Source organism: Cheilinus undulatus, linkage group 7 (assembly GCF_018320785.1).
Source record: "Cheilinus undulatus linkage group 7, ASM1832078v1, whole genome shotgun sequence".
NCBI classification, from domain to species: domain Eukaryota; kingdom Metazoa; phylum Chordata; class Actinopteri; order Labriformes; family Labridae; genus Cheilinus; species Cheilinus undulatus.
The window spans coordinates 51,720,879-51,743,636 of NC_054871.1; the positions used below are offsets into that span (position 1 = coordinate 51,720,879).

Consider the following 22,758-nt stretch of genomic DNA (forward strand, 5'->3'; position numbering starts at 1 on the left):
TTTAGGAAAAAACAGATGTAGTTGCTGACCTATGTACTGTGGCTTCACACAAAGCAGCACTTTGATTATTGATTATATTTCATTTCAGAATAACATAAACTCACAGAACCCTGCAGTGGATTGTTGTGCAGATCTTCATTTATGATTGTAAATTAAATTAAAAGCTTCAGTTATCATGACTAATAACAGTGATCTGTGCATGCAGGAGGAAATTTCAGATGAAGATTAATTCATTGAATTAATCCACTAAGTAAAACCAATGCTAACTTGCTATGTTAATAAAAAATACTACATGCTTGAAACAATCTTTAACTTTAGGAAAATTGACTATGATCAAAACAAAGAAATGCCACAGTATCACTGACAGAATTGACATTGCTTTCAGAAAAACTAATACCATTCAGATAAACCACCCCAAAAATAACACATTTGGTGTGCAAAGGCCTTCAGTATCACCATTTCTAACATAAAGTTTTATCTTTGTAAAATGACACAAACAAACACAATATTTACCTCACCTTCAGACACATCTGCAGACAGAATACATGACCTCATTAAATTATCAGAAGAATATTTTCACCGTAACCACACGTTTCAACTAAATTCTACACACAGAAGAGAATAAATGTCTTTTCTCTTTTCTCTGTCTTATTCAGTATCTAACGTTGGTGCTGTGATACATGCACGCAGAGCAGACAAGCACTGGATTTAATGGTGTGAGATTAAAGCCAAGTTTCCCCCCACAAACAGCCCTGAGCTGAGCTGAGTGCAGAAGGTTGATGGAGGAAGATGAGTGGTGCTTCTGCAGCTTGGAGATCAGAAGTTACGATGTTAGTTACTCATGCACTCTGGAGGAGTTGAGATGCAAGTTGGTATGAGAGGTCAAACATTAGCGGGGGGGGGGTCGTGGGGTGCTGTGAGGGTACTCACTGGAAGTGACAGACAGGAGGACCTATAGAACTGAGGGATGGTCATTTTGAAGTGACTGAAGTGGTTGAACTGACACAGAGACAGAGAGCAGAGTGGGATGATTCAAAGTCAGCAACACAGACAGAGTCAAGAAAAGGAGGGACACAACGAGGAGGAAACGACACAAAGACAGCAGGAAGAGAGACATATATAAACAGGAAGTCTGTGACGGTGGGAGAGTGAGGGGGAAAAACCAGGACAGACTGCAGCTGCCTAACACAGAAGAGGCATGAAAGCAAAGTAAGAGGACAGCAGAAGGCTGTACTCTAAAATATGCAAATAAATCTGAGCTCCCTCCTCTTTGTTTTGTGTTCCTGAGTCAAAGCTGAGAGAAGCTCCATTTGAATATGAATGTTAAAAACATATACAGCCTCTAATTTGCCAACAACAAACACAAAGATCAACTTTTAGCATGGACTGTTTAATGAACATCCATCATTAATTTGGTCATGATTTCTATCACTAAAAAGGAAAACTGAAATGATTTTAAAACGTGATGACAGCATTTAGACATCCCCATCTGTTAAAATGATGCGCAGTATGGAGGTCAAACACAGCTTCTGTAATTTAATTCAAGGAGTTAAACTTTCTTATATCCAAGATTCATTACAGCTTTGTCTAACTCTTAATGATTACAGCTCTGAGCTAATAACAGAGAGCATGTTACCTGGTGGACAAACACATTGTTGAGGTGGTTTGTAAGGCGGCGGGCGAAGGTGTCTCGAAGCTCTGCGAACAGGAGCTGCTGCTGCGTCACAGCCATCAGCTTTTCATGGCCTGCAGGAATAAAACACTTATCATTCATAATGTCCTCTTAAAGAAGAAATAAATATTAATCATATTTACACACAGCAGAAAACTTGAATGTAAGCACGGTGAGAAACATATAACAGTGGTTAAATGTGTGAACTGACCCGGTCTGAGAGCCACGTTCATGCACTGCAGAAGCGCTTCAGAGGCGTTGATGCATGCTTCGATTCCTTTAGGAGACATCAGGTCTCCCTCCTGCAGGGCTCTGATGTGTCCCTTTGACAGATCCATGTAGTTCTGAATGAGGGAAACAGCCGTCAAAGCAAACATCAGTTAGAGCTTCAGTGCTTGTGCCCACAGTTGGCAGCACTCATAAACCAACGTCCAGCGTTTTCAGCGCTTACTGTTAGCAGGATTTTGTTGCAGTCTCTCACAGCTGAAAATGGTTCAAACTTTGGAAAAGCGCAGTACTTGTCATTGTTACTTCTCCATCAAAATCAGCCAATCAAAATCTAGAAAGGGACTTCTGATGTCAGCTTTGCCAACAGCCATGATGGAGGAAAAACAGATGGATCTGACTTGACTTTTCTAGGGTAAAGCCGGGCATACACTGTGTGATTTCAAGCCGACCCAAAGACAGTCGTGGCAGAATGTGACAGAAATCCGCCAAGTTTCCTTTTTAAAAAGTCTCATACACTGAGGGTGAAGTGTTGCCAGTCATATCCTCTCTTTCTCTCTCTCGCTCTATCCCACACACACAAACAGCATCACCATCCGTGTCAGCCACAGGTCTGCGAGTAGGAATATTTTCCTGCTCGTTTATTTCTTTTATCACAGCATGGCTGTGGGGGCATCAGAAAGTCATTCTAGCCTTCATCATGGTAATTAAGAATGTTTTCTAACATTTACGAAGGAAAAAAATCCCCCAAAGTTGTTTATTTTGCTCACGTTTCTACTCTCACTGTGAAGTGGCCAAAATATCAAACATGCCAAAAATGTTTCTTTTTAAAAGGCCCACATTTTCAGGTCCCGAGCCACCAGGGAAGAATCACTGGCTTAATGCGCTGAAGTGAAGCTGACGGTCTAACCAAAGCTACACAGAACAGAAATACCATCCTCACCACTAAAAACTGGATTTCGTCGAGCAGTTTGCCGTTGTTGGTGTTGCTGATCTGGATCAGGCGGTTGCTCTGAGAGATCTGGTCCATCTGCTCCTTGACGCTCTGCAGCATCTCCTCGTAGCTGCTCAGCTTCCCCTCGATGGTGTCGACCTCTGACAGAGCCTCATCCAGTAGCTGCATCAGGATATTAACCTGCTTCTCAGATGCCATGATGGACTGGATGTTGGCCTGTGAAGGAAACAGCGATGAAAACTAGTAAATGCACAACGGTACGTCAGAATCGGCTTTATTGGCCAAGCATGCTCACGCAATAAGGAATCTGACTCTGGTTCGGCGTTTAGTGACACTGGGCATCACATTTCTCTATATGCTGATGACATTTTGTGCTTTATTAAAAATACTTTTCTGTCTCTTCTCCACCTATTGCACATTTCTCATAATCAAAGTCAGATCTCTGGATATAAAATCAACTGAGAAAAATCAGCATTGCTGCCTTTTAATTCCCCTGACAGACTGCCCAGTACCCCATCAAACACTCCAATCATTCAGAACTTAAATGTTTGGAGAGATTAAGAACAACCAACAAAGGTGGAATAGTTGCCCTCTTTCTTTCCATTTTCTCTGTAATTAAAACAAATGTTTTCCCACAAATACATTATTTCTGCTAAACGCTCCCCTGCCTTCACTCAGTGGCAACTGGAAAAACTATACACTGCAGTCTCTGAATTTATGTAGGGGAAAAGAAAGCAAGAATTAAATTCTCAAAAAGGGAAGGCAGACTAGATGTCCTGAACCTTCAGCAGTACTATTGGCCTTTTGTTTTGTGCGATCTCTCTAAATGGCTCGATCCATCTACTTTAGTTTGTTGGTAGTCGATTAGGGCTGAACGATTGGGGAAAATAATCTAATTGCGATTTTTTTTACCCGATATTGCGATTGCGATTTGATATGCAATTATTTCTTAAGTTCCTCCTTTCATGTATTTTCCAAAAAAAAAGAATAAATAATTCATTCTATACTATAGCCAACACGATTTAAGATAAAACTGGCGCTGAACAATTTTGAAAAAATATTTAATTGTGATGATTTTTACTTATTTTCCAAATTGGATATGAACTGTTGTATTCAAGGGAATGATAATTTTTATAAAATCCTAGTATTTAATGAGAAAAACATACAAAATGAAGAAAATATATTTTTTGTACAGTATTCTCAAAATTTGCCACTAGAATGACTGCATGAAATATAATGCATAATGTCCCTGCTGCAAAAAAAGTTTTAAACTGGTATTTTGAAACAAATTTCATGCTAAAAAAAATTGCGCCTTCTACGATTTGAAAATTGCAGCAGGCCATATTGCGATTTAATCTAATTTGCAATTAACTGTCCAGCCCTATAGTCAATTGTGCAAAACACTGTCCATCTTAGACTTAACATATTCCAGTATTTCTCTTAACCCTCATTTAAGAGCTCAAGTGGCACGGATCTGTGCCGTAGGCTCACCTCTTTGTAAATTGCTTGGTAACTTTTGAACCATAAGTCATTGACACTCTTTTTTCCTCTGAAAGCTCACCGTTTTGCTGTTTTTTGCTACCATCAATGTCTCTGTAGCCCTTAAAGGAAGCTGCTGTAGCGAGCCCAGAACTTTGGTGACTTTTCAGGGTTTTTAATGATCAAATCCCAGCGTTAGATCCAATAATAAGTGTTTTTTATCCATTTTCAATCCATTTTCGATCATTTACTTAGGCTTTCTTCAGTGGGTAACACTATGTTTGAGTGTTTGTTAACACTCGACCAGTGACAAGCTGTTGCGTCTCTACTGCTTTCAGGAATGGCACAAATGAATCTAACCGCAAAAAAAAAAAAAAAAAAAAAGCATGGACTTTTTTTTTCGTATTTATGTAGATATTTTAAAACCGTTAGTCACAGAATGTTCATTTTTTCAAAGTTCTGTCCCATAGAGATGGAAAAACAAGTCTGTGCAAAGAAAATGCTTACTCACCAATGTTAACTCATTGAGTGCCATTGACATATATTTACGTCATTTAAAAAAGTACAGTCGGAAGTGACGGTGGATCAAATGTCAGAGGTGGAGACCCTGAGGTCAAAGTGCACAGTGATTGTTACGGAGGTAATCTAAGCTAAAAGTTCTAACTTAGACGCTAGAAGAAACTTGAAACTTTTGCCTGAGAAATCGCTTACTCACTGAAACCGACACTGAACTTAACAACAGCGAATCCAGGGATCAGCGCTTTAATTCATCTGTCTATGCCAGCCAAGAGGCTGAAGAATGCCGCAAGGTTCTCCCCCATGCGTCAGAGAAATAAGGCAGCCTCTCGCCAGCTGGATGCATACAGCAACAAGCAGGAGAGGACGTGGGTGTATAGGGGGATCCCGTGGAGGCTGTCCAGTTCCAGAGTGTGAATGGCATGACAGTGACTGGAAGCACTGCTATTTATTTTACAATAAAATAACATTTGTAATGCAATTTTCAGATGTCTTTTATGTTATTGAAGGCAAAATTATAACATCCAAATCACTGTTTTGCTTGGCAGACTCTCTTTCACAAAAATGCATTTTTCTCAGCTATCTAGAAAAAAAGTGTTCTTTTTGGTGAAACTAGCCTCTATTCAACTTCAGATAAATCAACAACAGAACAAACTACAAACAAACAGTTTTTTTCCATGATTAAATAGAGAGATTCTTCTTTCATTTGAGCTATTCGGTGTCTTCAGAGTCATAGTACAAAATATTCTGTGGGTCTTGAAAAATGACTCAAAATAGCCAAAAACGCTGGCACAAGCCCCTTCTATTTTATAAAAGGGCTGGCACTCAGTGAGTTAACTGTGTGTTATCAATAAAAATCTTTGAGGTTTGAATTCTGATTTTTTTTTTCTTTTGTCTTTAAAGTCCTATAGTTTTTTTTTTTTTTAATTCAAGTGACATTACCGTATTAGATATACTCTTAGAGCCAAGATCGTCCTGAAAAAAATAAGACGATGTTTAGGGCTTGACTGTGCACCACAAGGTTGATGTTTTACAAGCTTTTAAAGACAGAAAGTCCAGATGAGACATGATGGTGAAAAAATAGCTGTGAGCTTTGTGGGTTAAACCAGAAAAACCTAAGTTTGGCAGCCTCATCACTGAGCCTATCTCTGTTTGGCAGCATGAAAATACTGACATCAAACTAGTTTTTTTGTTCACCAATATTCCTGACAGTGCACTTCAGATAGGAGGGCATCCAAACTCATTCCCCACTTGGAGCGAGAATGGTGTGCATACTTTCTATGATGTTTTTGGGGTTGGGGGCCTACACTCATTCCAAGACATTCAGATTCTCTTTAATTTACCAGGAAATTCTTTATTTTTCTACTTTTCAACTTTCTAGGAAAACTTTCTGAGTTTCAAGATGGCTGCCAGTGCTGCTGCTGAGATTTAACACTGAGGAAAGAATATTGTTGTTACTTACAGTGTTTAACACATTTATTAGACCACCACCCAAAGTAAGGTTTATGCCACAGCTGCCCTGAATTAACAGCACTGGTAATTACCAAAATCACTTTTTATCTTTCTGCAATGGTTAATACACCAATATGTAGAAGCTCTTTAACCCAAATGATATTTTTAATGCTAAAATAGAATTATTATTGTTATCCATGAATTTTCAAATTTGCTGATTTACAAAAAAACTGAAAAAATAGTAAAGCACATTAATATTACTTGATTAATATGTCAAATTATAGTTATTTAGTTTCATTCCTGAACAGAAAAATGAGTTTTAGTGGTTGAATGTTATGCTTGATTCATTTCTGACTTCTCAGAGAAGCCCAGTGAGTTTGCTCAAATTTGGGAATAAAAAGGTGAATTCAGTTCGAAATCCCTCATTCCTGTTCAAAATGGTAAAATGTGGAGAGCTGACTGAGGATGAAAGAGTCCGCATTAAAGCACTTCATGATGCTGGATGGTCTCTGAGACAAATATGACAGGTGGTCTAATACATTTGTTAAGCACTGTATGTTAACAGAACACCATCATTAAATGGAGAAATATTTCAAGATAAATTGGAAGAATTGGTCGATGGTTTAAACAAAAAGAAAACATTTTGTGTGGAGATTTTTCTGGTTCTACATACTGGTCTTCAGTCTCACTGATAACTGGTATTATTGGCCCTGAAAAACAATATCAGATGACCTTGATCACTTCAAGATGCCTCACTCACCCCATCCAGGACCTGCAGCTCCCTGGAAAGCTGTTCGGCAAAGGCCTCGGCATTGGAGATGGCGTACTCGCACATCTCCATCATGCTCTCGATGTCCTGCTCCTCCCTGGTGCTCAGCTCCTGGTAGTCGTCCAGAGCGTCCTCGTCGCCCCCGGCAACATTCTGACTCTCACCGCTCGGCACCGACTCTGATCCCACAAACAGAGACAGAAACGTTTGTCGAATACGAGAGATGAAATGTGAGACGTACTGATGTCTAACAACACATTGGGCTAAATACAAACAACTACTGACAAAATACAAACGTCACGATGAGATGTAGGTTAAAGAAATAAATTACTGCAAGACTTAAGCATTAAAAAAAATAAACCAAAGTCTACAGATAGTTACTCATTGTCACTGATGAAAGGAATATCCCTGCAATCTGAATATCTCTGATCACCCTGATGTTCTTTAAGAACTTCTCTAACAGTTGCACTTTTTTCTTGAAAATTATAACAATCTGGGATACAGTCTCTGTCAAATTAGATTAATGAATTAGCAGGTGCAATCAATGAATCCTATAAAAGAGGTGAAATGAACAATTATGAAAGCTAAAAGTGAAACAAAAACATGAGCTAAATGTGTGTTATGATTGTTGAGATAAATAAATCATGCCAGCACATATTTAGTGTGAAATATTTCAAACAGAAGGTGCTAAGAGGAGGTGAGAGTGTCTTATAAGGAGGATGGTTTGAGACAAAAATGGAGCGAAGGATGAGGAGAGGGAAGTTAAGTCCTACCAACCTTCCGCTTTAGGAAGTTCTGGCCAGAGAAAGTTTAAGAGAGAAAAGTGAGAATAAAGAAGAATTTAACACAGAAAGCCACAAGCCAAGGTACAAAGAAGAGGCTAAAGACTCTCTTTAAAACATGCTTTTTGATAAATTAAATAAACAAAATCCAGCAGGGATTCAAAACAGGACTGGGCAATAGAAGCAGCTCTCTCACAACACATACAGTTTCCATCAAAAACTTTATATTTAGCATAAAACTTAGTTAAATGTGTTTATAAAGTTATAAACTGCAGGAAAAAGCCACGGCTAGGGTAAAGCCCTAGTCCTATTTCTAATGTTTATCCATACCCCTTGGTGTTGATAGCTCCCTTGTTCCTTTTAACAGAGTTACAGTAGAAGGGGTAGTGGTGAAATCCTGCCCTACGTAATCAGGCAACCCTTCAAGTTCCTGATACATCATAAGAAGTCCATCTGTCCATCCATCCGTCCATCCGTCCATCCGTCCGTCCGTCCATCCGTCCATCTTCTTCCGGAAGTCGGCCAGCCGAGAGACATAGTCTCTCCAGCATGTCCTGGGTCTTCCCCAGGGCCTCCTCTCGGTGGGACCTCCCTGGAACACCTCACCAGGGAGGCATCCAGGAGGCATCCAGACCAGATGCCCAAGTCACCTCATCTGGCTCCTCCGGACGCAGAGGGGCAACGGCTCTACTTCAAGTTCCTCATGGATGGCCGAGCTTCTCACCTTATCTCTAAGGGAGAGCCCAGACACCCTGCAGAGGAAACTCATTTTGGCCACCTGTATCCACGATCTTGTTCTTTCGGTCGCTACCCACAGCTCATGACCATAGGTGATGGTAGGAACGTAGGTCGACCGGTAAATCGAGAGTTTCGCCTTTCAACTCAGCTCTTTCTTCACCACGACCTCAGAGACCGCATCACTGCCAACGCCGCACCAATCTGCCTGTAGATCTCTCGCTCCATTCTTCCCTCACTCGTGAACAAGAACCAGAGATACTTGAACTCCTCCACTTGGGGCAGGATCTCATTCCCAACCTGAAGATGGCATTCCACCCTTTTCTGACTGAGGACCATGGCCTCAGGTTTGGAGGTGCTGATTCTCATCCCAGCCGCTTCACACTCAGTTGCAAACCGTTCCAGTGAGAGCTGAAGGTCGCAGCCCGATGAAGCCAACAGAACCACATCATCCACAAAAAGCAGAAACCCAATCCTGAGGCCACCAAACAGGACCCCCCCAACACCCTGGTTGCGCCTAGAAATTCTGTTCATAAAAGTTATGAACAGAATCAGTGATAAAGGGCAGCCCTGGTGGAGTCCAACATGCACTGGAAACGAGTCAGACTATTTCTGGCAATGCGGACCAAGCTCCGACACAGGATCAGAATTCGTCCACGGTATTTGCTTAAACAGACGTGACAACAATACTGGGCATTTCTACTACAACAAATTTTTAAATGGTAAATTGACTTGAGCTTGTTTAGCACTCTCCTAGCCATCTGACTACTCAAAATGGCTTCACACTGCTGGTCACACTGACCCATTCACACCCATTAACTCCTATGTAGAGAAGATTTCATTCATCAAATCCAGACATAACCATGCAATGCCAACACAGCAGTGGGACAAATCTGGGGTGAAGTGCCTTATCCAAAAACACATCAACATTTTACTGTCAGAGCAGCAGATCAGACCCACAATGACTCCACCAACTGAGCTACGGTCCCTTGTCCAAAGTCCAAAGACCACAATGCATTGAAAAAAAAATTAAATTATCATTTCTATATCGCCCAGCCCTACCTCAAACTTAACCGACATACACATCAGATAAAGCAAGACAGAGACATAAAGACAGAGAGAGAGAGACAGACCTTTGAACAAACATAATAAAAATCATGGACAGGGGCGTGCACTCATAGAGAGGTTCACAAAGTCAAAAATATCTCTCTAACCTTCCAGCAGCTGAGCACTGACATTCACAAACTCCACCTTCTTCCTCAGGTAGCGCTGGTTTAGCTTCCAGATACACGAGATGAAGGAATTTTTCTCTGCAGTGCTGCTGGCTACCCAGCGGTACACCTTCTCAAAGTGAAGGTCAAACTCAGGATTCTCCTAAAGCCGAGCAGAAAACATCAGCTCTGAATTAAAGAGAACATTCACACCGAGTCAGTCAGATTGCAGCGGGGTTTTTCTCTGACCTTGCTTGCATCTTTGGCGTCAACTTCAGTCAAATCTCGGAGCTCCCACGTCAACTGTCTTTTATAAAAGTCGCCTTTGTCTGATTTCTTCACTTTCACCACTTTTACCTGGACAGGCCTCTCCGTAGTGACTAGAAGACAAAAGAAAGAATTTTACTAACATTTATCTTTTATTATTCCCTTTCCTCTGCAGCTGGTTGCAGACTTGAATCATGCTTACCTGTCGCACACAGAAAGCAGTTCTTTTTCTTCTTTCCTGCCTTACAGACGTTAACGATGCCGAGGAGACGCTCGTCATTGGGAGTGAAGATGTCCCTCTGGAGGGCGTGCTTGATGGCTGTCATGATGGATGCTGTCATATAGAACAAAACAGGATTTATTATAAAGATCATGAGACATGTGCATACATTTTTACATGTTCAATTTAACAGCCATAAGCCAGCATTAAATCCTCATGAGTCAGGCACTGGACAAGGGCCACTGAAGTAGGCCAAGATCAGGGGCGCCAAACTCAGTCACAGCAGGGGCTGAAATGTGAATTTAGGTCTAACCTGAGGGCCCAACAGGGTCAAGATTTAACTGAAAACTGTCAGCCGTGTTTTCACAGATAGTGAATTTTTGGGGAAATTAAACAGTGATGATAAATGATTAAGATTTCTAAAAAAAAAAAAAAAAGTCAAAATGATTAAATATCACAGCATCAATGCTGCTGTGTGTCCATGTCAAATAAATGCTAAACAAAAAGACAGATCAATGAGTTTAAAGGCTCAAAATCTTAGATAAAAAGTAACTTTATAAGTCCTAAAGGTCAAAATACAAAATTAAACGTCAAAACAAGGTTTTTAAAAAGTAAATTTATGAGATAAATTACAAAATCAAGAGTTTAAAAAGTGAAAATAGAAGATAAAATTCAAAATTGTGACTTTAAAAGGTCCAAATTTGAGATAAAATCTTTGATCAGGAGATTAAAGAGTGAAAATATTGGGATAAGAGTTAAAGTTAGGAGTTTAAAAGGTCAAGATTTGATTTAAAATGAGAATTTGTGAATCTAAAATGGTCACAATATGAGAAAAAAGGTCAAAATTATGAATATAAAAGGTCAAAATATGAAAAAAAATTTAAAATCCTAATTTCCACACATAATCTTGGGATGCAAAATTAAAATACGAAATGAAAACACAAATTGATTTCTTTCCCTCATTCCTGAAGTCTTATTTAATAATTTCTACTCTCTACCTGTTCAGATTTTTTAACTTAACAAGGATCTTTTTTTAAATCTCCAAGGCTAAATTTACATTTTTATACTGGAGGAAATCTACAGACCTCATAGCAGCAGGCCAATTCTAATTAAGATATGATCTTGCAGGCCGGGTAAAACTGCACTGCAGGCCGCATTTGGGCCCCAGGCCTCGAGTTTGACACCTGTGGCCTAGATAATCTACAAACTGAGTGTAGAGTTTCACCTTATAAGGTTGCCATGATGCCAGAATTATAAAGTCTGATGTGAACCCACCAAAAAACAAACAACACTGTTATCTGTTTTGCCACTAGTGCAAAAAAACTAAAGTCCTAATCTCTGGTAGTTTCTTATAGGGTCAAACCGACAGGGATTTTGGAGGTCAATGCAGTCATTAGGGGAAAGTTAAACAATTTCTACCTAAAATTGCTCTGATTAATAAATAAATAGTTCAAACATGAGTTACAGAGATATCGACTGAACTATGGGGAATAAAATGCTGTGTAAAAATGCAGTAACCTCTGACCTCACCACTGTCTCTGGGATTGTGTGAATTCACAGGTTGTGTGGCGTCAGAGCGTCAGTCACCCAGCTCAAACTGCATGAATTCAGCCAGTTTTGCAGCTCATTGTGCACAAAAATGGTCTTGTAGTGTGACATTATTAAAGAACCAAGACATCCCACGACCACGACTCAACAACACTAGCATGCCAGGAACTTTCTGACATCGTTGTCTAGTTTGACACCCTGACCTGATGTCAGCGACATGAATCCTGACATCTGCCAACAGGGGAGCATTTAACTTTAATCCAGTATGCTCTTTGTGTCTATTTTTTCAGAACGAGACAACTTGGAGGACATTTTTTTTTTTTTGTGGGAGCCCAAATCCTTACACGCCTTAGATGTCTGCTAAGCTGTCGACACATTCAGTGTTTTGCATACATGTCATGCATATTTGTGTTAAAGAGAAAAATAAAAAAAATATAAATGTTAAACCTTGTAAATGTACTGGCAAAATTCATCCCATTCATTTCCTTAAAAAATAGGTTATTCACACCCAAATAATCGATAGATTAAACTGAAGGAGAGCCTGTCCATAGCATCCCTCTCTTCATACATCCATAACTATTGCCCATAATCCCACAGAGCGCTTCTGCGGTAGAGTGTCTGACCCTTCCCAAGTTCTCAGAGACAACTCACACACAGTTGCAGAGACATTGACGACTTCAATATACAATGAGCAGTCGGGGTCACTCTTTAAAGGTCAGCTCAGTCTACACATTTGTTTGAGCATCCACGACGGCACCATGTCAGACTATGTGACTAAAACTTGTCCTGTCTGGGCCGACGTTTCACTACACACAACCACAGTCATGGGGAAGACTGTTGACATGATGGCTGTCCAGGAGACAATCACTGACACTGAGGATTGTCAAACAAAGCAGATTCAAGAACTAAGGGGAGCTTCACAAGGAGAAGACTGAGGCTGGAGTCAGTGGATTAAGAGCCACAAAGACATGTTTAAGGAATGGACTGCAAGTGTCGTGGTCCTAGTGTGGAGCCAATGCTGAACCACATAACGTTATAAGCTTCTCACTGGACCGAAGCCCAGTGGTCCAAAGTCCTGTTTTCAGATGAAAAGCTAATGTTGATTTTATGTGGGAAATCAAGGTCCCAGAGTCTGGAGGACTTTCTGTATTATAAATCCTTCAAGTGGTATTTTAAAATATTATTCTAATCTTACATAGTAATCTCTTCATGTTCATGAGCTGTACGCAGTAAGAAAAGATAAAAACAGTCTTGAATAATTCACCTTGTGTGTTATGTACGACCGAGTATTAGGGCCACACGAAGAGAAAAAAATTAAAAGAATTATTTATTTTTTAGGCATTACGAGAATAAGGTCATAATATTACGAGGGTAAAGTCATAATATTACGAGTTATTTCTCGTAATATTATGACTTTATTCTCGTAATATATTAAAAACAAGAAATCTCTTTGTGTGGCCCTAATATTCCCTCGTAGTTATGAACCCAGAGTAAATGGAAGTTAAATATATTATTTTTTTGAGTCGTATCAATAAACGTGCAGTGTCACTAACATACAGACCAACATCCCTCCAGACTGCACTAACGGTCAGTAACGTTAGCCAGCAGGCTAACAGAGGATGTTGACCGGAACTGAACGACAAAATGACCACAGAGTGGCATGTAGCGCTTGTCACAACACGTTAGAGCAGTTAAGTGTTAAAATCATATTACTAGACTTTATAACAAGCGTTTCAAAGCGATAAAGGAGAACTGCGCCCATCCCAAACCACAGCTCCGACGTCCTCTCTGTCTGTTAGCTTCCAGGCTAAAGATTCTCTGTTTGACAGACGAGACTGTTAGCATCAGCGACGCTAGCTGCACGGGTTTAACAAAGATGTCGATGACATCAGCCAAAGAAATGAAGCAATCAAGTGTAAATTAACTTCGTTAAGTTTCTTGATGCGGGAAATTTGACAGACTAATGTTTTTTTAAATAAAGGCTCCTACCTTGTTTATTGAATCCACCAGCCCTCAGCACCTTCTACATCCGCTTCCTTTTCTTCTTCTACTTTTCCGGTAGAGTAGATGCCTCGCGGCACATTGCTGCCTCTCTGGAGTGTCTTGCAGGAGGAGTCCTGTAGAAAGTACAAAGTCCTGTCGGCCAGAAGTTCTCAGCCTTTTCAGCAGTGAACAATTTGGAGTAGCCATGTGCAGACAAGGCCGTCCATAAAGGGGGAGAAATGGGAAACTATCTGGCGCACAGCCAAACTGGGCGCCCATGGAGGTCAGCAAAACCATGGTCCATTGTAAAGTTAAGCTGTGATATCCGTATTTCATATTTGAAATGGTTTGAAAATTGCTACAATGGATTAATAATGGCAAAAAATAGTACATTAGTTTAGAAATGGCAAAAATTAGATAAAAATGTAGAAAAAAGTCAAAAATGTGTTTAAGTGGCAAAAATGGGCATAAATAGTGGTAAAAATCAGTTAAAATGTGTCCGAAACTGCTCTAAAATGGATTAATTGAGAAAGAAAAAATAGGCAGATACTGGCAGAAATCGGTTAAACTTGCAAAAATTGGCATATCAAATAGTTAAATGGGATTAAAATGGGAAAAATTGGGTGTAAAAGAGGTTAAAAGGGGTTGATAGTAGCAATAATGGGTCAGCAGAGGCAACATTAAGCTGAAGTGGCAAGAATTTAACCTGACACACCAGATGGATGTGTGCAACAAATCCACCTGGAAAACCTTCAATACTAAGCATTTGGGAAAGGAAGAATAATGTGAAACATGGCGACTGTAGACATGTCAGTACACCACTTTTGTCATTTTTGAAAAGAAAATAACTCAGTGCTGTTCTTTGTTCTTCTTTTAACCAAGAAATGTCCTCAAGTTCTGTTAAAACTGGCACTTTAGCAGCATCCACGCTAATCTCTTCCCCCATAATTGCACCGGTCTCTTATTGCTGCTTGTTTACATCATGACTCCGCCACGCCTGAAAGTACTGTCCCTTGTTGCTGATTGGTCCTGTCACTTTCTAACCGGGCCCAAACGGTTCAGACGGGTGTCTGAGAGTTCATCTCCAGGAGAGGAGCTCTTGATTGGCTAACGAGCTACAGCAGTCTCAGAATTTAACTTTAGTTCTTTAATCTCCGAATTCTTACTTTAATCTGAAAATCCTGACTTTAATCTCCAAATTCTGACTTTAATCTCAGAATTCTAACTTTAATCTCAGAACTCTGACTTTAATCTCCGAATTCTGACTTTAATCTCAGAATTCTGACTTTAATCTCAGAATTCTAACTTTAATCTCCGAATTCTTACTTTAATCTGAAAATCCTGACTTTAATCTCCGAATTCTGACTTTAATCTCAGAATTCTAACTTTAATCTCCAAATTCTGACTTTAATCTCAGAATTCTGACTTTAATCTCAGAATTCTAACTTTAATCTCCGAATTCTGACTTTAATCTCAGAATTCTAACTTTAATCTCCGAATTCTGACTTTAATCTGAAAATCCTGACCTTAATCCCCGAATTCTGACTTTAATCTCAGAATTTTGAATTTTTTCTTACAAGTACAAAAGAATTTGCATCTCAAATTTTCTTTTTTGCAGTTGCCCTAATCCTCCTCCGATTGTTAATCAGGTTTAATTCTATGAAGAAAACAACACTTCTAGTGTTACTTAGATGTGACAGCGTTAATCTGGGTTATTAATCTGCTCCTCATGAGTGTTAATCTTCACAGTAAATGTTGATTAGAAATGACTCTGTGCTCATTTTAAATTCACTCCTACCAATTTTTAACATTATTTACCAGTTTATTAAGCTGACGTGCCGGATGGATTCGGCAGTGAAAAACAAGGAAACGGGCGTATCCATCTGCTTTGCAAGGTTACCAGTTTATGTAATACACTCAAATGTAATTCTTATCAGAAACATCTAAAATGTCCTATTAAATCAAATTACATCAGCTTTTTGTGTTTGCTTCACAGGCTACCAAATGCATCAGACCTGGGATCTTTAGAGAAAGACTATTAAAAGATGAGCAATGATTAAAAATCAGAGAAACATATTTTTATGAAGGCGGATCATTGTATTTAACTACTAAAGACATAAATACACAAAATAAAATCTCCCTTTATTTTACGAGATGTTGTTCAGAGTTTTAAATTAGTGTTTTTTTCTTCATTGTGTGCCGCTGAGATTGAACTAAACCACCATGTTTAGAGCCTTTACAGTTGTCAGGACAGCAGGTGGCATTGTTAACCCATTTAATAGATATGATATTTCCCATACTTTCCTTTTGGGTGTTTTCTTCTTTGTAGTAACAGTGAAAAGAGGCAGCAGCCCATAGAGGAGATTAATGTGAATGTCAGCTCAGTGAGTCAGTGTGCAACAGAGGAAAAAGCAGGAGATTAACGGCTGATCTGCACACAACGCCCCGAGGAAAAAACACAACTCTGTCTGGAGTCGGTGTGCAGAGACAGACGCACATTTCCCAGCTGCTGTGATGTGTTATGAGCTGTCATCAGCTGTTAAAGTCAGGCCTTACTGCCGTTTGTGACGCATGCTGTACGAGCACAGTGGAAATATCTCAGAATACAAACAGTATATGAGATTATGTCTTCATCTTCTCCGTCAGCATGCGACTCAAGGAATACTTCTAGTGTAAAGGACAAAACTACGGTGGCTTTAAAAAAGCAAAACAAGACAGAATTGTTCGATAGAAAAATCCCCATCCAATTTAAATGGTGTGAAGCAAGTCACAAGAAACCAAATACCCAAATAATTAGTCCTCAATGTATGGAGATCAGTGTGAGCACTGATATCATTACATCTGTCCAATGCAATGGCATTCCATATCTACAAATACAAAATCAAATAATAAATAGAAAAGCACTCAGAGAGCGCAGACCTCCGCCATTAGCCCTATCTCCCAATAGTACAGAATCCTTTAAAAAATTCCTGCATCCAGACGGTGATCCGGATCAGTGCCAAAATCTAATTAGTTCTTCCTTATGCCATTTCTGACATTTCCTAAAAGTTTCATCAAAATCCATCCAAAACTTTTTGAGTTACATTTCTAACAAACTAACAAACTAACTAACCCTCCCGATCACATAACCTCCTTGGCGGAGGTCAAACTATTTATAACTCATCAATGCTTTAAACTCACATACGCTTTAAATGAATACATTTTTAAGTTTACTTGAGGAGATTTAGATTTAGACCAGTAATATCACTTAGGTACATTTTATTCAAAGAAATTGTACTTTACTTGAGCACATTGTTCTTTCAGCCTTTTCTCCCCTTTAAATCCTGATTAAAAACAAAAATGTGAGCCCAGTTTGGACTAAAATATTTGTCATGTGTCCATTTTATGTTCTAAGATAAATAATAATTATGTTTTAGATTTAAAATATATGGGATATAATATATAGTAAGTACTTGGTCCTTTGAATATTTAAAACTTTACATTATTATGAAAAACAGACAGACATCGTGACTTACATGTTTTAATCTGGGCCAAAATTCTGAGGTAAAATATTTTTCTCTCTGAAGACTGTCATGAAAAATGCTGTTTCTTCCAGCTGATATCACCATGTTTCTGTCTCTCAGGCCTTGTGCCACCTGAAGCCACACCTCACTAACGCTGCTTCTCCTCTCAGACTGAGGGCGGCTCACAGACTGACTGAGCTCATGATTCATGGTGGTTCTTAAGATTCGTGATGTCCCATAAATGGAACTCCCATCAAAATGGCTTAAAAAAGGGGCGCAGGTGGCCAAGTGGTTAAGGCCCGCCCCATGTATGCGGACGGCCCGGGTTCGAATCCAGCCTGAGGCCCCCCACCGCACATCTCTCCCCCGCTCTCATCCCTGCCTCTGACTCTATCCACTGTCCTCCTCTATCGAATAAAGGGAAAAAAATGCCCAAAATAAACCTTAAAAAAGGCATAGAAAGCAGTTGTTACCATCTCAGTCAAATAAACAGTGACACTCTCTCTCTCTCTATATATATGTATATATGTATATATATATGTATGTATGTATATGTATGTACATGTGATGATAAACAGCAGTCATCTCATTTCTTAAGGAAAGTTTTTCACCCCTACCCCTTACTACTCTGTTTCAAGGAGCAAGAGGAGGGGGTAGATAAAGGGGAAGGGTTAAGGCCCTGAGTTTAACACCAATCTGGGGTGGGATCACAGACGTTCAGACACAGAACCTTTGAGTGCTTCTTTAACACTCAGAATTTACTGTGTAATGACAGAATCTGGACAGTCCGTCTGTTTGTTAACCAACTACCTCCTGATCCAGAGCTGCCTCAAGAGTGAGCGTGGGCAGTTAAACTCTAAACTACTGTCAGAGTAATGCTGGTCCATCACACAAAACATAAACCACAGCAACAGAGCAGCATTAATCTCTGAGGCAATGTAGGAACTTATCTAAAAGACAGAACACAGAAGTATTTTAGATCATGTAGACATTTCAGGGCAAAACTTCAGCATTCTGTAAATCTGTATTTGACTTAAGAGTTTTAACACGTTTTTAAATGCTGTCTGAAATTGACTGTCAATTCTGAATTATGGCTGTTTCATCAGTTCTTGTCTCATTTTTTCATAGGATGGGAATTTTTGGTGTTTTTGTAGACAACCTCCTCCAACAAGGTATAGTTTTGAGCTGGGAGGATGTACGGCATGAAGAACTAAATAAACTTGTGTGAAATAAATGTTAGTCTGTTAATAAAGACATCTCTATGCTTGTGTTTTCACAGTTACTATAACATGTTATATCATCTTAAATGAGTACTTCTGTGTGCGTCATCTCCTCTACCTAAAAAGAGGAACGTTGTTTTGTTTTGTTTTTTTTTCTTTAATCCCAGCATGTGTAAGATAGACTATACATGAAACACACGTTATAAAATTAACCCACTCCCACACGGCTCCATTATGTTTCTGGTGTTTTTATCTCATGTTGTTGCTCTCCTGTAGTCATGATTCACCCGCTCTCTGCCCGCTCTCCTCGCTCTCTCTGACTGTATATTTTGTGAATGTCAAAGGTGTGTAGACGGCGCTGACGTTAACATGAAAACTCAAAGCACAACGGTGAGGTTTGTTTAACTGCAGTGGTTTACTTTCAGGAGAGAATGACTGAAATGTGACGGTAAAACAGCGGCCATGACGGAGAAACAGACTGAAATAAAAAACACGAACCTGAACTCAACACCAAAACATATTCATCTGACTCTGAAGGCCGAAATATGTAGGAACTGATCATAGTCATTGTTGTTTCCCCTTTGATTAAACATTTACTGTAGTCGGAGTAAATCTCACTTTACTGCAGTGTTGACTGTTGTTTTCTAATTTGGCTGCACATAATTTAGTGAACGTCCTGTCACATGCATTGATTCTACTTTGTCTAATTTTCAGTAAAACTTTTCTTTGTTAACTTTTGAGATCACTGGATAGAGGGCATGCTGGCTCCTCAAGATGGCTGTTGAAGCCCCGCCCACAGGAAGTGGAAGCTGCCAGCAGTGGAGACGGGGTGGGGGTGGGGGGGCTCCGGCTCAGTCTCAGGTCCCGTCCACATGGCGAAGAATTCAGGGGTATACACAAATGCTTTTTTTTGTCACATTTCATCTACACCGCTTTCCACATTATTATGCACTTGACATTTTTCTCTTATCTTCCTAAATATTAATGCAAATGACAGTCAGAGTATTTTACAAGTCATCAGCCATTAGAGCATGATTCAAATGTTTTTGAACAAACTTCATAATGATAACCATTATTAAAAAAAAAAAAAAATCTCGAAATGCGCTGTTCCACATTATTACGCACAACAGAGTTTTAAAACATTTTAGAGGCTGTAAAGAACTGAAAATGGTCGTTTGGTGAATCTGCAGCATTAAGAGGTCACATTTACTGAAATCAAAGCTATTTCAATCAAAAACATCTGAACAGACCAAGTTCCATGTTAACATAGGAGCCCTTCTTTGATATCACCTTCACTATTCTTGCATCCATTGAACTTGTGAGTTTTTGGAGAGTTTCTGCTTGAATTTCTTTGCAGGATGTCAGAATATCCTCCCAGAGCTGCTGTTTTGATGTGAACTGCCTCCCACCCTCATAGATCTTTAGCTTGAGGATGCTCCAAAGGTTCTCAGTAGGGTTGAGGTCAGGGGAGGATGGAGGCCACACCATGAGTTTCTCTCCTTTTATGCCCATAGCAGCCAATGACACAGAGGGATTCTTTGCAGCATGAGATGGTGCATTGTCATGCATGAAGATAATTTTGCTACAGAAAGCACAGTTCTTCTTTTTGTACCATGGAAGAAGGTGGTCAGTCAGAAACTCTAGATACTTTGCCGAGGTCATTTTCACACCTTCAGGGACCCTAAAGGGGCCTACCAGCTCTTTCCTCATGAATCCAGCCCAGAACATGACTCCGCCCCCTCCTTGCTGACGTCACAGCCTTGTTGGGACATGGTGACCATCCACCAACCATCCACTACTCCTTCATCTGTACCATCCAGGGTTGCATGGCACTCATCAGTAACAAAGACTGTTTGAAAATGAGTCTTCATGTATTTCTGGGCCCACTGCAACCATTTCTGCTTGTGAGCATTGGTTAGGGGGGCTGAATAGTAGGTTTATACACGACTGCAAGCCTCTGGAGGATCCTACACCTTGAGGTTGGTGGGACTCCAGAGGCACCAGCAGCTTCAAATACCTGTTTGCTGCTTTGTAATGGCATTTTAGCAGCTGCTCTCTTAATCTGATGTATTTGTCCATCAGAAACCTTCCTCATTATGTCTTTATCTGCACGAACCCGTCTGTGCTCTAAATCAGACGCAAATGTCTTCACAGTACGATGATCACGCTTAAGTTTTCCTGAATATCTAATGATTTCATTCCATGTCCAAGGCATTGCACTACCTGAGGCTTTTCAGCAGCAGAGATCCTTTTTCTTTCCCATATTGCTGAAACCTGTGGCCTGCTTAATAATGTGGAACGTCCTTCTTACGTAGTTTTACTTTAATCAGGCTCATCTGGCAAACTAATGATCACAGGTGTCTGAGATTGATTTCAAATCAAAGAGCTCCAAAGAGCTCTGAGACACAGTACCATCCATGAGTTTAACTGAAAATCAAAAAATTGAATGTTTATGAAAGTAAAATCCAATTTGCATAATAATTTGGAATGTGGTGTAGAAGCGCAGTGAAAAAAGTGAAATGGTGAACAAAAAACATGGAAGGTGCAATCAGCCTTGCACCGATTTTTTTTTCTGCAAGTATATTATATAAAACAACCTTTATCCACTGAAGGAGCAGGTGTATAGGTGAGGCTCACTTGTTTTTATCTTTGTTTTTATCACTGCAAGATGCTGACTGTCAATAAAAAGCAAAGGGTTGTCCCATTCCCTTTTATACCAGTTCACACCCTTGCAGCCTCAATCACCTTCCAGGATTAGTCAGTGAAGTCCAGAAGAGCTCAGGGTTTAGGGAGGAGGCTGAGATTCAGTCCTTGACTCATGATTTTCTATATTCCTTTCTTTTGCTTCTGGACTTTCTCTCATTTAAGAGTCATCATTTATTGTAACTAGTTTATTGATGGTTGATCATTGTTGGTTTCTGGTTAAATAAGTCACATGTGACTTATGCTTGTGTTGGACTAGTTCATTGTGTATTAAACCCCTCTGGTGTCAGTGATGGTCAGCTCTGTTTAGTTTTGAGTTCTTAGGTTGAAGCTTTTGTTGACCTCATGTTGAGTTTTTAGCCCTAGTTTTGCATTTTTTCCCACTTATTTCCTATTAACACTGTTAATTACTTTATTAATTAATTAGTAATATTAATTAATAAATAATTAAGTAATAATAATAATGATAATATATATTATATATATTATTATTATATAATAAATTATATTATATTATATATATACATTTATATATATAATATATATTTATATATATAAATATATATATTATATATATATATATTATATATATATTATTATAGTAATAGTAGTTAATTACTTTTTACCTTTTTAAATTACCTGACTAACTTTGTTAACAACCTAAAACCTAAAGAAAAAAGTTTGCTATTGTTACACCTTTATTTTGCCTTGATTGCTTTAACCACATTAACCTAGCAAAGCAGATGGAGTCGCCCATTTCTGTAGTTCTCACTGGCAAATCCATGCTGCAAAGCTCCCATCTGAACAGACTGGGCCCTTTAAGAAAGGACAGCACCAATCAGGAGTAAGAGGCAGTACTCGGTGTGGTGGAGTTGTGACGTAAGCGAGAGGAGGCCGGTGCAATTATGGCAGAAGACATCAGCGCGGACGCTGCTAAAGCTTGACAACATTTCTTTGTTAAAAGAAGAGCAAAGATCAGCAGTGAGTTGTTTTCTTTGCTTAAACGATGTTTTTGCCCTTCTACTGACCGGATTCGGCATGAGTTTGATCGTCACGTGTTTTGTTGCTAAAGATGTGACAGACAGAACGTTCATCCAATCATCCTCTGAGGTTTTTCAAAGGCTCCGCCCTTTTCCAAACACTGTTTATGGGAGGTTTTCCAGTATCCATCTGTCTGCTGTGTCCTAATCTCTCAGGCCACAGTTGGTTCAAGTATTGTTTTGTTTGACAAGGACATGAACTTAAATTTATTGCGCTGCCCCCTGCAGGTGGGAAGTGTTCGTGGCGAGCGACCTGTCAGCAGGGATCCCCGCTGACACGCCGTGCCGATGACATGCAGATGTGACTTACAAACAAAGGGCTTTTCACGTCAGCAGTGCAGCGTCGGGGGGGAGCGATTACATCTGTGTGATCTACATTTGACATTCAGGGTGGTGATTAAAGGCTCATAGCATTTTCTCTCTCTGTTTGGAATCACAAACATTTGAGTTGCTATCTGGATGACATTTAGAGCAGCCC

The 22,758-nt window shown here is 39.6% G+C and overlaps 1 protein-coding gene and 1 long non-coding RNA gene across 2 annotated transcripts in view; one reads left to right on the plus strand and one right to left on the minus strand.

Moving 5' to 3' along the window:
• The window catches only part of exoc1 (exocyst complex component 1), a 31,364-nt gene extending 17,409 nt beyond the window's left edge, over positions 1-13,955 (minus strand). The window contains 8 exon segments of the mRNA XM_041792080.1: positions 1,637-1,746; positions 1,884-2,016; positions 2,841-3,068; positions 7,060-7,247; positions 9,800-9,959; positions 10,046-10,176; positions 10,266-10,397; positions 13,821-13,955. Coding sequence (XP_041648014.1) covers positions 1,637-1,746; positions 1,884-2,016; positions 2,841-3,068; positions 7,060-7,247; positions 9,800-9,959; positions 10,046-10,176; positions 10,266-10,389 — 1,074 coding nt within the window. The 5' untranslated portion in view covers positions 10,390-10,397; positions 13,821-13,955.
• Positions 13,956-14,003: 48 nt separating this feature from the next.
• On the plus strand, positions 14,004-15,929 carry LOC121512689. Its single transcript, XR_005992129.1, has 3 exons — positions 14,004-14,097; positions 15,636-15,709; positions 15,811-15,929. It is a non-coding gene; the product is annotated as an uncharacterized LOC121512689 (long non-coding RNA).
• The last annotated feature ends 6,829 nt before the right edge of the window (positions 15,930-22,758 follow it).